At 35.0% G+C, this 18,952-nt stretch overlaps 1 protein-coding gene across 1 annotated transcript in view; it reads left to right on the forward strand.

Moving 5' to 3' along the window:
* Positions 1–15,926, forward strand: part of FAM81B (family with sequence similarity 81, member B) — a 65,657-nt gene extending 49,731 nt beyond the window's left edge. The window contains exons 7-10 of the mRNA XM_012644772.1: positions 6,708–6,814; positions 11,772–11,907; positions 13,464–13,659; positions 15,626–15,926. Of these exons, the coding sequence (XP_012500226.1) occupies positions 6,708–6,814; positions 11,772–11,907; positions 13,464–13,659; positions 15,626–15,759 (573 nt within the window). The 3' untranslated portion in view covers positions 15,760–15,926. The remainder of the gene's footprint in view (positions 1–6,707; positions 6,815–11,771; positions 11,908–13,463; positions 13,660–15,625) is intronic.
* The last annotated feature ends 3,026 nt before the right edge of the window (positions 15,927–18,952 follow it).

The following is an 18,952-nucleotide window of genomic DNA, read 5'->3' on the forward strand; positions in this document are numbered from 1 at the left end:
CTTCCTCAGTGTTTCATAGTTCTCCCTGTAGAGGTCTTCTACCTCCTTAGTTAAATATATTCCTAGATACTTTATTTTCTTTGTTGCTATTGTGAAGGGAATTGAGTCTTTGATTTGGTTCTCGGTATGACTGCTGTTGGCGTATATGAAAGCCTCTGATTTGTGTATATTACTTTTATATCCTGTCATCACTTTTTTTTAAGGTCTTGACCAGAACTTCCAGAACGCCGTTAAATAAAATTGTCATAGAAGACAGCTTATCTGGTTCCTGATTATACTTGGAAAATCTTTGTTGTTTTCTGTTGGATGTTGGTTTGAAATATTTTTAATCATGTGAGGAAGTAGCCATTGATGCGATCGATGCCCATTTAGTTTTTATTAGGACTGAACATTTAATTTTATCAAATGCCTGTTAGACATCAACAAATTCCTAGAATCACCATATTGGTTTTTCTTTGGTTTGAGGATTTGCTTGTTTGTTTACTTCTTTGGCCTTCTAATGAGCTAATAGATTTCCCAATTCTTGCATTTCTGTAATGAAAGCTATACAGTTATTGTCTATTCAGTATTTGATTTTGCATCTCAGTTCAAAAGTGACATTGGACTCTCTGTTTCTTTCTTAGTGTTTTTTTTAATATATATGGTTTAAAAAATCAAAACTATATAAGAAAACATACCAAGAGAATTTTCACTTCCACCTGTCACTATTCATATATCTTTTCATGACCTTCACAGGTAATCATTTTTACAGGTCTGTTGTGAATCTTTGTAGTATGCCTTTATGCAGACATAAGCAAATGCAAATGCAAATTCTTATTTCCCCCATATTATACAAAAGTCAGCATATATGTTGCTACACATTTTTTTAACTAAATAACTATATCCTGGAGATCTTTCCATATCGATACATAGAGAGCTTTCTCATTCTTTTTAAAAACTGCATACTATACTGTTCCTTTGTATGTAACAGTTTGCTTAACCAGTCCCTCATAATACTTTGCTCTTTCAAATAGTGCTACAATGAATAATCTTGCACTTATGTTATTTTGTATATGTGTAGATATATCTGTAGCATATATATCCATAAGTGGAATTTCTGGATCAAAAGGTACATATGATTGTTATTTTGAAAGATCTTGCCAAATTGCTTTTTATAGGGCTATTACCTTATTGCATAACAACCAGATGTCCTATATCCCCATGGCCTCACCAATGCAGTGCTGTTCAACTTTTGAATTTTGCCATTCTTATAGGAAAAAGACAGTATCTTTGTGTTTTAATTAGTCTTTCTTATTATAAGTGAAGATGAGCATCTTTTCACATATTTAAGGGCTATTTGTATTTCCTTTTTGGTGAACTTTCTATTCATGCCTTTTGTCCATTGGGCTATTTTTCTTTTTCTTCTCTATTTCTAGGAGCTCATATTAATATGTTAAGGAGATGGGCCCTTTCTCTATGATATGAGCTGCAAGTACATTTTCCCAGCTTGTCATTGGTCTTTTGACTTTTGACATGCACTTATTTATAGCTGAATTTATTTTTTTTGTGGCTTCTGGAATTTTAAGTCACAGAAAGAGCTTCTTTACACAAATCCTTAAAAGAATTGCTCATATTTCCTCTAGCACTGTCATGGCTTTATTGTTTACATTTAAATCCTTGATCCATTTGGAGTTTTCCTAATATAAGGTGTGTTTTAGTTATTAATATCTGGTAGAGTTAGTTCCTTCCACTACTTTTTTTTCCTATTTTCCTGGTAATAATTAGTTTGTTTTTGCATACGATTTTAAAATCAGCCTGTTTAGTTCCAGAAAATAACTCAAGTCAACTCTATTTTAATTTTTATTGAAATCATGTTAAATTTACAAACTTAAGAATTGACATAGCCATAATGCTGAATGATCTATCCAAGAACACAGTATGCTTCCCATTTGTTCAGGATCACTTTTATGCCCTTCAGGCTTGTTTTCAAATTTTCCTTGTGTAGATTTGACATCATTTCCTGTTAAATGTATTTCAAGATTTTTTAATCTTTTTTCTTCTTCGTTTATTATAACAGGAGCTTCATTATATCTACTAATTAGTTGTTAGTTGTATATTATGAAGGCTGTATTAATTTCATACTCCAGTGAATTCTTTTCTTGATCATAGTAATTTATTTTGTCCCCAGATACACTAAATATAATAGTTTTACCATTTTCATAAACATGATCTCTCTTTCTTTTCTAATTGCTTTACTTATTCCAGACAATGTTAAATAGTAGTATGGGAATAGTGGGCATCCCAGTCTTGTTCCTAACTTTAACAGAAATGCCCCCAGTGTTTCCCTTATGATGGGGGAAGTAAGTATCCCCATTAGGGATGTTTAATACCTAACTATTCCTATTTTATTGAATATTTTAAAATCAAAAATTATTGAATTTTGTCAAATGCCTTTTCAGCATTTATGAAGAGAATCATGTGAGTTTTCTCCTGTTATACTAGCATAATTATTTATATAATAACATTTTCTATTATTAAACCATACTTGCTTTTCTAACATAAATTGTATTGATTATGATGTATTTGTGCTGCTGGATTATGTTTGCTGATAGTTTAAGAATTTTGCATAAATGCTTATAAGATTAACCTATGTTTTGTGCAATTTTTTTTCAGATTTTAGAATCAATGTTGTATTGACTTCCTAAAATAATTCGAAAATTTTCCTTTTTCTATGCTCTGAAACAGTTTAAAAATTATAATTATCTATTCTTTAGAGATTTGGTAGATTTGCCCCTGAAAACATCTGAGCCTGACAGTTTGGTGGAGAAGGGAGCCCTTTGATATATTTGCTCAACTTTTTATGTGAAAATTCAGCTAACCTCTGAGGATTACTAAAGCTAATCTTCAGAGGTTAGCTTTAGTAAATTACTTTTTCTTGGAAAAAATACATATTTCCTTCAAATTTTGAAATTTGTGTAAAGTTGTGCAAAATACTTTTAAGATAGTTTTAATTCCCTCTGCTTTTATTTCCTCTTACCATTTTATTATTTTGTATATTTGTGCTTTTCGCTTTTTTTCTTGATTCAGTTAGTTGTGCCTTAATAGTTGTACTAATTGTTCTGTAATGAGCCAATATTCTTATGTATTTTTAGTTCTGCTTCTATTCTGTTTTCCAGCTCACCAATTTTAGCTTGTATTTTTATTAATTTTTTTCCTTGCCTGCAGTGTGTTTTGTCATTCATTTTCTAACTTTTTAAAGCATATGTATTTGTATTCTCTTTTTTACTGATATGAGCATGTATGGATGCGAATTTTCCCTGAGCATTCATTTGTTCTTTTCTCCTTTTACCCCTAAGGTTTGATATGTAGTAATCTCATTATTGTTTCCTAGAAATTCTGCAATTGCATATTGTATTTTCTCTTAAACAGTTAAGAGGAGTTGGTTTTTTTCCCCCTCTGAGTTAAAGACTTTGTATTTTATTATGGCTGTATTCATTTTTAGTTTTGTCTCATTGTAAGTAAAATTTTTTGTGTGTACCAGTTTCAATTTTTGAACTATTTTGAGGGGTATTTTTTTGATGGCTGGGTAGTCGATTTTTTCTTTTTTTTTTGGTAGTCGATTTTTGTACATGTTCTAAAAGAATGTGTATTCTGTATTTCTAGAGTACAAAGTTTATTATCTATAAGAAATAACTTACTGGTTAAATCTTCTTATCCTTATTTTTTGGTCTGCTGTTTCTGTTCTTAGATCGAGAGAGGTGAATTAAAGTCTCCTATAATTATTGTGCTTCCATTTCACCTATAATTTCAGGTGAGAATGTTTCTGCTATATTACTTGGCTTATAGATATTCATAACTTTTTTTATTCCTAATTTTAATGTTTATGTTTCCTCTCTTTTCTTCATGTTCAGAGTAGAAAAAATTTTATCTACTACCTTTTCAAAGAACCAGCTCTTAGATTTACCTATCAATCCCATAACTTTTTTTCTTATTAATTTTTAAAATGTCTGTGTATTAGTTTTCCATTGCTACCATAACAAATTCCTGCAAACATAGTGGTATAAAACAACACAAGTGTATTATGTCATAGTTTCTGCAGGTCAAAAGTTGGGAGGAGGCGAGACTGGACCTTCCGCTCAGGGTCTCCCGAGGCAGAAATCGACGTGTCTGCAGAGCTGTGTTCCTTTGGGGATGAATCCTTTTCCAGATTCATTCAAGCTTGTGGTCAAATTCAGCTTCTTGCAGTTGTAGGACTGAGATTCTTGCTGGCTGTCAACTGGGAGCCAGTCTTCAAACCAGTGGCTGCCTGTCTTCCTTCTCATGTTTTCCACGTGGCCTCTCTCCAGCAATAGCAGGTCAAATCCATCTCATGCTTCAATCCATTCTGACTTCATTTTCTGCTGCAGCTCTCCCACTCCAGCTAGAGAAAGTTCTCTGCTTTTAGGGGCTCACGTGATTAAATTAAGTTCACTTGGATTATCCAGAATACTCTATTTTAAGGTCTGTAACCTTAATCATAGCTGGAAATCCCTTGTAACACAATATATTCACAGGTTCCAGGAATTACAGCATGGCTCTGTTTATAGGGCCATTCTACCTCCTTCAATGTGTCAATTTCTACATCCTGCTTTCCTTTGGTTACGTTTGTTACTCTTTTTAACTTTGTGAATGAATGGTTCATTTACATAGCTTCATTCTTTCTTATATAATTATGAAAATATTTAATGCCACAAATTTACTTCTGATTATAAATTTGGCTCCGTCCTTTTGACATGTAATGTTTTCATTATCATTTCTATTTAAGTAAATTATAATTGTAGAGTTGATTTTGACACTTGTGTTAGTCTAGATCTTTTGAGAAACAAATGTGATAAAGGAATTAGGTGTGCAAGGGTTTACTGAGGGAAAAACTTAGGAGGAAAAATGGAAAGGGAGCTGGATGAGATGGGGAAAATCTTCGGACTGCGATACAGGTTTGGTTTCTGTGAAAAACATGAGGAAAAAAGGCCTTAGAGTGCAATGCCATTCTATGATCATTTCATCAAGTTCCTTGAGTCACTGAACCAAAATCACTCATCGAAGGAATACAACTCAGACACTGTCTGGGAGTGGCCCACGGGAATCACGGTCCGGATACACAGTGATGGATTTTGAGCACAGCAGTCAAAGCCCTTGGCCAATTATGCTCCTTGCAATAGGATATCAGAGGCACATTTTCATGCGAAGCACTAGAATTAAAAGAGCAGGGGTTTTGTTGTTGTTTTTATTCAAGTAACTGGATTTTTGTTTCTTTATACTTTTCTTATTAATTTCTAATTTTAGTGTAGTGAAAGAGTTATATCGTATGCTTTTCTTGCTTTTTAGAATAATTTGAGATTTTCTTTATAGTCACACATGTGCTTAGTTGTTGGAAATGCTCAGTGGGCACTGGGAAAGAATGAGTGTTTGCTGTTTGCAAGATACACAGTTTGGTATACAAATTTCTTAAATAAATTTGTTTTTCATATCTTCCTATATTATTTATATTTTACTTATTTGTCCAGTAAAGAGTCAAGAAAATTCATTTAAAATGACTAATACATCATCTCTATTAGTTTATCCTAAAAAGCTGTTGCATCTTAGCTGAATATACAAAGTAAATAAAGGTTCAAAGCCCCCTATTTTTCAATGTGCATTTTACTCTTTATCTGTAAAGATGACCATCTTTGTCCCAATTTTTTTTAACATATTTTGCCTTGAATGACATTTTATGTAACATTAATACTGCTCTAGCTGCTTTCTTTTTCTTTGCCTTTACTAGGAATATATTTACCTATTATTTTATTTATAACATTTCTGCATTTACCCTGTTTTAAATGTGTCTCCTGTAAATAGCATTCAGGTACTATTGGTTGTTCACCCAACATTTATCCATTCAAACTCTTACATTATTTCCATCATTATTTTCTAAGAGAACTCAGATTTTAATTAAATGACCACTCTCCTTCCTATGGTCATCTGTATTAGGAGTTGAATTCTATTTTGACCAAGGCTAATCACGTAGTTTCATTCTCTTTAGGCATGATTATGGGCTTTAATTCTGCATCTATTTATTAATCTAGTTCTTTTACCTAAAGGAACTTTCTCAGTGTTTCTGGCAATGTGGAAGATATTCTAATCTTAAATTCCAGAACTGGAACTTGTTTTTTTCCTATTTTTATATGTCATTTCACATGGGATTCACTTGTGCTTATGTCAGAATACAATCTGGAAATCCTTGACACATAATACTTGGCCAGTCATATATGTTTTCCTCAGAGCCTGATTGTGCATTTAAACATTTATTAATAAGTATTTGTTGAGCATTTACCATTTGTCATCTAATGTGCACTGGATATAGTGGTGATAGGATATAGTGGCTTACATTGTAACCAGGGAGACAGAAAGTAAAGAAATAATCAAATGAACAAATTAAACAAACAATTGGCAATAGCATGTTTTTGTTATACCCTTAAATAGCCTATGATCAAAAAGAATATTACAGACAACAGAATGGAACACCCCCTATTATTTTTCCCTGAAGACAGTGTAACTGATTCATATTCACTTGAAAAAAAATCATTTTCAAATGTAATTGTGCTTTAGGTTCAAGTGTGTTTGCTGGCTCACTTTAGGGTTAAAGTATAATTAATGTAAATGCTGGTGGTTTTGTTCACACACAAAAAAGCTCCCTCTTGTACTTTCATTAGGTAATGCAGCTCTTAGGAAAGATAGAGACTGCCAGTTCTGAGCAAACCTCCAATTTAAAGATGGTCCAGGGGGATTATCACCATGAAATGAACATTTTGGAATTCAAGTAAGTGAATAGAAGATTTTTAATTCTGTTAAATGCATTCCAAAGAGTTTTGCCTAATGAAAGCTTTGGCATTATATAAAAACCTACCCCAGGAATTTGAATCTGGCCAAGAAATAAAGCAGCCAACAGATGCAGAGAATATTCTAAAGTAACTTGTACAATATTCATAATAAAAGAAGAAATATGAATATTAATTTGTCATTATCTTTGTATCTTAACTGAATTGACATGCTCATTCTAACCCTTCCTGTAATTTTATCACCAATTGTATATTAAAATGCCTCAATCTAAAGCACTATTGAATATAAATTGATTTTTCAAGATTATCAAATGTTTTTCAAAACAATTTTGATTTACAAACTTTTCCTTTAAGATTTCTTCTAAGATTCTCCATTTATTCCTTTTTAAGACTGAGCTCTATTCCATCTTAAACTGAATTTTCCCCCTAATCAATAGAGAAAGCAGTAAAGGAGACAGGGCTCCACAAACATTCAAATTTCTGGCCTCCTTATTCTCAAATGTCTCTTTCTTATTTAAATGACAACCATGTCCCAGGGTCCTGGGTGCAGGCAAAGAACAAAGGCAAAATTATAGTCACTTGGATACTACCTTACTGTCCCTTGTATCCTTGTTCTTTTTCTTCTGTGTCTCATACTACTTGGGTTTAATATCTTGGTCAAATCAATACTCTGTTAGTAATACTCTGGTTTCTCCATTTTTCTGTCTCTACTGTGTTTTATTAAATCTAATGCCTTTGACTATAAGACACACTATTTTTGTACCTTTGAGACATGAAGCTAACAATTAAACCATGGCATACCCTCATTTTCAGACACCGTCTGATTTTGGAGATGTTAAAATGGGAAATATGTGTGTCTTAGAAATTGATTAAAAAAACAATAGTCATCATGAAAATTTGGAGAAGTAGATGGATTGAGTAAACAGAAAATACCTACTTTCTTCTCATTCTAAGAAAGCATTTCTAGGTTCTTAAATTCTAACACAGTTAGGGTGCTCAATAAATAGCTGTGTGATGCTTAATCTAATACTTTTAGTTTGGAATTAAGACAAAAGTATTCAAAGGGAAAGTAGAAAAGAAATCTGTTTCTGAATATACAGATTAAGAATTGATTTTATAGGGAAGAGATGCAATTTATAATCTGGAATGGAAGACTAACTTAAAGGGATAAAATATATTAGCAAATGGAAAAGAGGAAAAAAAATATTTGAGATCTAGGGCTGACTGCTTCATTAATGATAATGCTTATTTTTTTCTGTCTTTGGTATTGTAGGAAATCAGCTTAAAGCCAGGCATCTAAATAGTTAAATCTGAACCCGGACACTTTTATGATAATGTGAACTTGAATCTTTTTCTCACTTAAGTAATGAAGTCTTAAAATTTCAGTAGTATTACAGGAAGTAGCAGTAAATCTATAAATCATATTTTCCTCATGCAAATATTTAATGAGCTCTAATAATTCATTTAGTTATACAATTGATTCTTTTTTATTTAAATTTTCTCCAGTTTTTATTAAAAACTAATATGCATTTATGATAATGAACAAAATAAAACAAAAATGAAAAAAGAGGTCACCATCTCAGCTTCCTAATATAACCAATGCTAACACCAAGGATATATCTATTTTTCCATACTTTCCTCCTTGTTAATATACAACAGAAAAAGGGTATGTGTACATTGTGTGTGTGTGTATATATATATATATATATATATATAAAGCATCGGTTATTAAAATAATTCCCATACACATTACTCAATAAATTGCTTTTTCCCAGTATATCCTGGATCTCTCTGCAGAATATACTAATATCATAATTGCATGATATTTTAGCTTATATATGTACTATAATTAATTCAACTATTTATCTTATTACTGAATATATTATTTCTAGTTTATGGTCATCATAAAAACAAAAAATAGTATTATGTGTATATCCTTAGATACCCTTATACTGGTACTTTTATTTCTATAGGCAAACTTTCTAGATCAAAGAGTATATATACTTAATAATTTTAAAAATTTTGGCCTGGCATGATGGCTCATGCCTGTAATCCTAGCACTCTGGGAGGCCAAGGCAGGAGGAGTGCTTGAGATCAGGAGTTCAAGACTAGCCTGAGCAAGAGTGAGACCTCATTTCTATAATCCAAAAAAGAGAAAAATTAGCCTAGTGTGGTGGCACATGCTTCTAGTCCTAGCTACTTGGGAGGCTGAGGCAGGAGGATTGATTGAGACCAGGAGTTTCACGTTGCAGTGAGCTATGATGACACCACTGCACTCTAGCCCAGGGGACAGAGCAAGACTCTATCTCAAAAAAAGTAAAAAATTCTTTCTCAAAATGTTGTAGCAATTTACATTACCACCAGCAATGTATGAGAAGGCCTTCTCTACATTCTTACCAACATTGAATATGCTCTTTAATATTTGCCAATCAAAGGACAGAGAAAGCATCTGTTTTAATTTGTATGCCCTTCATTTGAATTTTCTGTGAATTGGCCATTCTGACCATTTATCGAATTTTATATTGAGATTTTAGTCTTTATCAATTTATAGGATTCTTTCACATTAGAGATATTAATCCTTTGACTGAGATACGTATTGAAATATATTTTGCTAAAAGAGAAAGTAAGGCTGATAGGACTTTCTTTTTGTTTTCAATCAGAGCACTTTGTTTTAATCTGGTTTATTAGATTTTAGCTTTTAGCAAGGCTAACTTTGAACAAAAATAGGAATAAATAGTTCCAAAACTTAAAAAAAAGTATATAAATTGATGCTAACTTTAGGATTTTGATGTATATTTAAATTTAAAATTAAGATAGGGTATATAATTTGCTTTTCTTTTTTTTAAAGAACTATCTCTGAACAAAGGGATTAACTTTTAAATAAAAGCATTTTAATAACATTAAAGGTTAAGTTTAATTAAACAACTTTCCCATTTAGAAATTTTAACAAAATCAACTTTAATGGTGAAAACAAAACTTACATTTTATATTGAACTTAAAAGCCACAATATTGTCTGGGGGTTTTCTAATAAATTCCTGGGATTTGGACACTGATCACTAGACCTGATAAAGAGAAGCATGTGGAACCCCTCCACTCTGCCCCCTCCTTCCAGAAGGGTCTCAGTCAGATGTTCAGATAAGTAATGTCCAAAGCCAACAACTTAGTGCTTACATGGCAAGAGTCGTGGCCATCAGGAAATAAAGTTGTCTTTTAACAAGGGCTTGGCAGGAGCAGCACCTGCCAGTCACTCCCTAGATAGCTCTTATTGCTGATGCTTGTTTAGTAGGCAGTGATTTATAAGAAAAGAAAAAATATCTGGTCAGTGAAGCAAATGCATAGACCCAAATCTTATCGTCCAACTTTCAAAACGCTACCATAGTTGAAAGTTAAAAACTATCCAAGGCAGGGATATGTCTCATCCATCTTTGTATCCTTAGCACCCAGCACATTCAAACACAAGTAGAAACCAATGAATGAATGAATGATTTTTGAGCGCCTATAGTATGTAAAATGTGTTTTGGAATAGCCAAAGATACAATCCTCACCACATACAGTTGGAGAGAAAACATAAATAAGTGAAAAGCTAAACACAGGAAAAGTTAAGACAATGTTAAATGAGATGTATCAGTAGACAGAAATAATAAATATAGTAATTGTCATTTATAAAGGCCTACCATTTACTAAGTGCTCAAAATGTACCCAGCTCTGCAGGGTGGATCTTAACCCCATTTCTCTCAATCAATTCAGATGTGGACTCCCCTCCCCATGTGGATTCAAACCCTCAGCCACTCCACAGCGACTTTTAAAATTGATGGTACATGATTCCATTCCTTTTAATCTCTTTAATATCTTCCACTCCCATTTTTTAAAAATCCTCCATTCTCTATTATACTACTCCTATGGTGTGTCATCTTGATGGGTCTCATAGGTCCCTTCCTGCAGCTCTAATTACTTCTGTTTTTGCCCCACATGAATAATTCAGTGTCTCTTTAAGCATCGCCCCACCAAAAAAAAAAAAAAAATCCACTTATATAGATCCATTGGTGGCAATGGGAATTTATTGAAGATTTCACCCAAGACAAAGGCAGTCTAAAGTCCCCCTTGGGCACTGTGTTCCCAAAGTTCTTTTGGGGCTCTCCCGCCTGCATCCTCCTGCCTCTGCCTTTTCTCTCCTTTGCTAGACAATGCGGGTCATCTCTGCCCAGCTCCTCTCCCAGCCTCACAGTGGTGCTTATAGAGCAGGGTTCAACAACCTGCCCCTCCCCAGCCATATCTGCCCACAGCTAAGAATGGTTTTTACACTTTCTAATAATTAAAAAATTATATTTCATGACAAGCGAATATTATTAAACATGAAATTTAAATTTCAGTGTACATAAAATTTGATGAGAATATAGTCATACTCATTTGCTTACGTATTATCTGTGGCTGCCTTTTCACTGCCATGGCTCTGTTGAGTGGTTTGCAACAGAGACCACATGGCCTACAATGCCTAAAATATTTACTATCTGGCCCTTTACAGAAAAAGTTTGCTGACCCCTACCATAAAGTAATACCCCTCAGCCCAAGTGGACTTAACAAAGTATTTCCTCCACACACAAACAATGAGCTCTGGGCCCTGAGAGTTATTCTGTATGGATAACAATGCATTTCTGCATGGCTGTGGTTAGCACTGAGCTGGTGGTGCTCCTGTCACTCTGTGTATGTATTTTAGGGCATGCAGAGGGGTGTCGACAGTAGCTGGATTGAATGAACTAAAGCTCGGGGGAGGGACACAGAGTGTACTTACCTTGACTCCCCCACCCCACATCACCTCATAAGTACTTGAGTAGACACACTGAGTCTCATCTCAAAACACTGCAGACTTTTTCAACACTGAAGTTTTGTTTTATGTTTAAATTCACTTATTAAAAGAGAAAAAAACATTTTTCCCTTAGATTTAATTCACTTTCAAGTAATCTGTATGAAGAAGTTGAGAATAATCAAAAATGGACAGAAAACCAGTTCATCAAACATAGAAAAGATCACCTGAGCCACATAAATGAATGTCTGAAGGCCCTGCAGGAGAAACTGGTAAGGAGCTCTGTTAATTCGTGAAGTAACCAGCTGCATGCTCATTGCCTGGATGTTTGCAACGAGTAAAGGTCTGGAAGGTAGCACTTCCAACATTACAGTAATCTTCACTGCGTCGGTAACTTTTTTTTTTTAAAGCACAACAATAGGAGTCCAGAGACCTGTCTTCTGGGCTTCTTTGCTACTCCCTACCTCTGTGAACCTACATTTCTCACAGTATGTTCTTACCTGTGCCATAATAATCTGGAGAGATTTTTTTTAAAGTATGGATTCCCACCCCAGATCTGGGGAGTCTGACTCTCTGGGGGCCTGCACTGGGAATCAGTGGTTATGGACAAGCTCCCAGGGTGATGTGCAGATACAAGAAAGCTTGAACACTTCTGCTTAGGTCAAAGGTTTCCAAACTCATTTTTCAGGTCAGACATGTAAATATAGCCCCAAGCTTTGGGGTGAGGCTACCATGATATATGAGAAATATACTTACTTTAGGGCTCTCCTCTCGCACTGCAACCGCCACATCCAAGCCAATGGGGAGGGTAGTGCAGGGCCATCACCGTGGTTAGTAGCTGCCAGTTCCGCAGATGATTCAAATAAGAGGTTTTGAGAACTTACGTGGAGGAGCTTCAGGCAGAGGCAGCTCAGTAAATAATGCCCCTACCTAAGTTTGCAAACAACTGATGGAGTGAGAAAGGAGTCCAACAGCTTTATCACTGATACGGCCATCAAAGTATGTACAGTGAGATCTGCAGCTGCCATGTGGGCCTGCTAGTTCTTCACCCCTGAATTAGGCAGATTCCTCTACCCCATAGGCAGCACCAGGTGACCATGGGGTCACCATGCAGGCATTAAGCCTCCCACCACAAGGAAGAGAGAGTTGGGAATCTACCATTCCTGAGGTAGGCAGGGCCAACGAGAGGAGAACCAAAGAGGCCATGCCAGTCATGCCCAGTTCCTGCTCCCAAATTCCCTGTGGAGAAGTGAGGAGAGAAGGAGCTAGTTAACTTAAGTCTGTCTCTGCAGTCCCCACCCCGGCTGCACATTAGAATCACCTGGAGAGCTTTTAAACCCTATCAATTCCTGAGTTCCATCACAGACCAATTAAATCAATTTCTGGGGGCGGGGTATGATCCAGGTGATTCTAATAAACAATTGGAGTGGCGAGTCACTATTCTAGCTGAAATCTGTCCACATGGAGATCGGAAGCTCAAGAGAGTATGTCCAAGGAGCTCAGGGAAAGTGGTATCTAAAATGTGTTCCTTTGCTGCACTTCTTTAAACACTAGACTAAAATTCCAAATCCTCAAGGCATTTCAGCAAGGCTACAGCCCTTCTCTTTTCTTCCCTAACATGTAGAATTCCAGAAACCACAAATGCACAAGTTCAAACAAAGGGATGAATTCTTACACTTATCAACACAGTTTTAGATACAAGGGACCTTGGTTTGAATTTGCATGCTTAGCATGGAAAAATGAATGTTAAAAACATTTTCTCTAAGCTGAAATATCAATCTACATAAGTTTTCTTTCCTGCAGTTTTATCACATGATCTCTTTTATAGGAAAAGTCTGAAAACAAAATGGAAGAAAAATGGCTACAACTTTCAAGCAAATTAGAGAATTTCATTAACACAGAGAAACAAGAAGCGCAACTAAGCAAAGTAAAGCATATAGAAAATAAATTATCCAAAAAGATGAACCAAATGGAGAAGCACATCTGGGGTGAATTAGAGAAAATGCAGAATGAATATCAGTCAGGTGAGAAGATAACCTTTTATTAAGAACATCTGTCCTTGCCTGCCTAATCCCTCAGAGTTTTCTACTTTGAGCTAATAACCAGGGACCAATCTTGTCACTAGTGACATCCTTATGTATTTAATCTGGCTTTTCTAAATATTCCACAGAATGTCATTATACCACTGGAAGGCATGTAAATAAGTTAATTTTCTTCATTCACACTTGCCAATGTCACAAGCCTGTCATTGCTGTGAGATTTTTTACTAAGATCACACAGTCATAGAATTGTTAGACTTGGCAAGTCCTTGGAGATCACGAAGACCTGATGTATAGGTATATTATAAAATTAGGAGCCTAAAACACATGACCCCTCATTGAACTGCAGGTAATGAGCCTGGACAGATGTCAGACTGGAGACCTGACCTTTAGAAGTGAGAAAGAGAGATGAATTAGCAGAGTCCAGTGTAATGGCTGCTTTTCTTCTTAAGAGGCTAATGGCAGCAGTGCCAAGCTGAGCTAACTTCAAAGAGGATTAATTTGAAAGCCTCATCTAACTTGTCAAAGGGAAGGACATGAGATAGGTTCTGTGGAGCAGCCATCTGCCTCGAGTCATAATTCTGAGGGAATCACCAGGAATCAGAAGGGTTTATTTATTAGAGAAAGCCCCAACTCATTTTCCATCCTCCAGATCTCACAAAAATTCTTGTGTAAATTCTACCAAATTTTGGTCCTATATGTAGATACCTTGAAGATGCCTTGGGAGGACATCGTGGTCTCATTCCACCAGATGTTTTTGGCATACAGGTGGAATTTGCTGCCTAGAAATCTAACCTTCACGACAGCCACTCCCCCTTCCATCTTCCACCACCAAATCAAATAATGAATTATCTGACCAGGAATCATGTCCCAAACTTAACTGGCCTTTCTTTTAAAGGCCCTGCTTTCTGCTTAACTATCAGAGGTTCAATTTCACTTATTCCATTAGTACATCCTCAGGATGAGCTGAAGAACACTTTACAATCTACATGTTTCTGCATTTTACTAAGGGAGAGTACTAGCAAAAGGAGACTTCAAATTAATGATTTGCTCCTTTATGCCTTTAGTAAAAACGTGTTGAGAAACAACTACATGAAAGGTCCCAGTAAATAAGAAATGGGCTGTAGCCTAAGAAGCTTGAGGTCTGGTAGGTCTCTGGTCATGAGTGACTAGATGTGCATAAGAGAAATACAAAGTGCTGGGAGGGAGGAGGGGAGCAGGTGGCCGCTCCTTAGGTCCCTTGAATAGTTACTTTCAGAGAAGTTTTAACACACTGACTGCCACAATAGAAAAAAAAATTTTCCCTGGAGCCATTCTGTTTTATTAAAACAAACGATCCTTTCTAATTTGTTATTTTGTATTGTTTTCTGTGTTTAGTTATATGCAACACAATCCACATTTTTAGAATTAAATTGTCAATATTAATTGTAACAATAAGAACATCAACAAGTAAGATTTTCACGAACCAACTGCAAGGTTTTGCTTCACGAGGCCCCAGGCTCAAAACTAGTCTGAGTTAAATACAACTCACAGGGCAGTCAATGTGTTAAACTCTCATCTGTTATCTTTACCTTCAATTTCGTAACAAGAATAATAAAAAAAGAGAGATCACACAAATCTCTTGTCAAAGCTTACAAAAAGAAGAAAATATTTTAAATTTCTGTCTTGAAATATAGAATCATTTCATTGTTCAATATATTTGGGGAAGGGGAAGGAAAATAATTAAAATTTCACAATGAAAGCAGATACAAGTTGAAACACTATTGCTAACGCATCTTCATGACACAAGAAATGGATTATACACATTTTTAGATTGGTCTTAATGGAATTTAATGTGCTTTGAATTAAATGATGATGAATTATGGCAGGACTGCTGATTAGCAACTTTTGAAAAAAAAAAAAAAAAAAGTACCAATGCATTAAGTATACCTATTCTCTTACCCTCTTCCAGGATTTAAATCGGTTCATGACTCTCTCAGCTCCCTCCAACAAATACAGAAAACAAAGATGGATTTAGAGAAATATAAAGTACAGAAAGACCTAAAGAAATTGCAGCGTAAGATAGTGGAACTCCAGGAAATATAAACCTTTCCAGACATCTTTTTCACCAGCCAGTGGAGTGGTTTGTTGGGAAAAGTTCTAAAGATGAAAGTATCTCTGGGATGTTTACTGCTTCTAATGTCTCTGTATTTCTTACCACCTCTTAAGGAGATGAATGCACCAGAAAAATAAACAATAAAGCAAAGAAGCTTTTGATGTCTTGATTTAATGAAAAAAATTAAGGAATTCGTTACATACATGCCTTTTTATATTTTTTATTTGCCTACAAATAAAGAAGGGCAATGTACACAGTGTACATGGGTGAAGTAAGCTACGCATAAAACATTAAAGAATGGCAAGAACTGTGGCAAACTGGAAACCACTTAGTCTAAAAATAAAAGCCACAATGTAGTTACAGTTCATTACTAACATGTATATACTCCATTATTGTCAGAAATTCCATTTTTCAAGATAAACTCCATTTTCAAGCCTTAGCAACTAGTTCAAAAAGTTACTTAAGCTATGAGGGACATTTCTGTGGAGAAGATATAGCCAGTGGGCTATCTGCAAGTTCTGATCCAGAGGTTTCCCTTCTCTGACAATCCCATTGTTTATAGCAAGTCTTAATTTAAGGATATTTAAAATATATTTTCATTGTACTTAATATGTATTAGAATTATGAACAAGATCTAACCCATACAAAATAAGAAAATACAATTTCCATGGAAAATATCCAACACAATTTGACCTAGGTACTAAATCTAGAAGTATTTCAAAAACACTAATTTCCTAAAAAATTAAAATGTCTAACTTTTCTAAATATAAATGTTAAGTGTAGAGGTTGATATTGAGCAGTAAAACCATGAAAAATAAAAATAAACTATTCGTGGTATGCACTCTCTGGTAGAACAAGAGCATTTGGAAGTCTGGCCAAGGGACCCTTGCTTCAGACTTAGGCTCTTTCCTTGACTTAGGGAGAAGAGTGACAACTTCACTCTTCACTTATTAAAAGAATTTGTTCTGTGAAGTTTGGATTGGGTCAAGGAGCCACACTTGGGGATCTGGAAGGCCACAGGGAGACCACAGGTTCCCCAATAATATGCAAATCCAATGTTGTTTTTTTTCCAAAATAGGTAAAGGACATGAGCAGACAAGTCACAGAGGAATATAATAATAAATGAAGGTATGAAAAGATGTTCAATTTCACTATTAAATAAAAATTAAAGGAACCCTTAGCTACCATTTTCAGATTGGCAAAGATTGAAGTGATTGATAATACTGGATTGACAAGGGTGGAGATAAATGTGCCCATTCATACATTATTGGCAAGTCTATGAACTGATACAATGATATAAAGGGTAAACATCTGTTGAAAACATCTGTTAACATTTTTAAATGTATGTATCTTTTGATCCTGCAATTCCATGGCTAGAAATTTATATTACAGGGAAAAAAAACTCCCAAAATATGCAAAGATATATGAATAAGAATGCTCATTATATATATGGGTATATATACACATATATATAAGCATCATTTGTTGTAGTGAAAAAACTGGAAAAAGCCCCAAATATAAAAAATTGATTGACTTACTTAATGGTATTACCAGACAAAAATAATACTATAAAGCCCTTAAAAAAGAATACAGAAAGATATCCAAGATATACTATGACGTGAAAAAAGCAAGTTTCAAAGCAATATGCATATGACCCCACTTTTGTCATAAAATGGTTTTGCAACTATTTTTTTCATCATTTATTCACTTATTTATTAGAGGCAAGATCTCACTGTGTCACCCAGGCTGGAGGGCAGTGGTGCAATCATAATTCACTGTAACTTTGAACTTCACTCCAACTTAGCTCAAGTGATCCTCCTGCCTCAGCCTCCCAAGTAGCTGGAACTACAGGCATATGCCACCACGCCCAGCTTATTTTTTAATTTTTTTGTAGAGACAAGGTCTTGCAATGTTGCACAGGCTGGTCTCAAACTCCTGACCTCAAGTGATTCACCCATGACCAGCCACATAAAATGTTTTAAAATAAGTTAAGCACGATATGCATACACAGTATGCCAAAAAAGGTTAAGAATTTACAACAAACTTAGCAGTGATTCTATTATGAAGAACTTCTATTTTCTACATTAAGCAATTATGAAAGCTTTTATATTTATACAATATTTTTGTTTCCAGTAAAAATATATTTTTACACAAATATACTAGGCTGAAAGAGTAACTCTTTTTAATGAACTAAATAAATGGTTGTAGAAAGGGTTAAATTAGGAATTCATGTAGACCAAGGGCCAAGTCTTCTCACTCATACTTTTTACTCTATAGACGTGGCTACAAAAGCAGAGAGGATATACAACAAGTAGAAAAACATATATGGTGCATTTTTTTCCTTGTAAGTAAAAATGCTCTAAACTAGATTATAGTTCAGATAACAGTGTAGGATCAAGCCAAAAGTTTTCCCAGAATGGATCTCTTTCATTAGTGTTGACCAGGATAGCACCATGCAGGGCAGGAGATCTAAGGATCAAAGGATCCTCTGCCACCATTCTCCTACTCGGGATGCCAAGTTGGGTTGTTCACAGGTTTGCAGACTCTAGATGACCCAAGAACTATGCCCAGTGAGAGGGTGGATGCAGCTTTTGTAGGACCTAAAGCTTATGTAGTTTGCCTTTGTTGTGGATGTCCTGTCATGATGCCAGCTGAGTTGGCACAGAAGTCTGTAGGAATATTTCTTGAAGCCATTGCTACAGCAGGACACCTAGTAGTAATTTAACTCCATACAGAAGTGACTGTGAACAATATGAATATATTTCCCTAATCCAAATGTATCCCCAACTCAACTGCTCTTCAGTTGGATACAAAAATGCCACGGCCACTCCAGCATCACCTGACATCAAGGGAAGTGGAAGTGGAAAGAGGTAGTGGTCTTAATCAATTGTGTTTAAAATGTCTTCTGCAAATTTTACAATGACCTTGTAAATACATGACTAGGGCTTATGCAAGTGAGAGGCTCTGAGGCTCAAGAGCTGTTGTTTTATAGTAAATTCACCTCTGTTCAAGGGACCAGAGAACACTGGGCCTCCCTCCTCTTGCATTTATTTTGTCATTGATCCAAAAAGATAATAACTGTGAACAATCCTCCTAGAGTAGCTCAATATACATGGCACTTTATTCTATGTCAAACAATATTACTTAAACCTTTGGGAAGTGTCAGACTTCTCTCTCCACAAT

Source organism: Propithecus coquereli, unplaced genomic scaffold, assembly GCF_000956105.1.
Source record: "Propithecus coquereli isolate 6110/MARCELLA unplaced genomic scaffold, Pcoq_1.0 Scaffold22, whole genome shotgun sequence".
Classification (NCBI taxonomy): domain Eukaryota; kingdom Metazoa; phylum Chordata; class Mammalia; order Primates; family Indriidae; genus Propithecus; species Propithecus coquereli.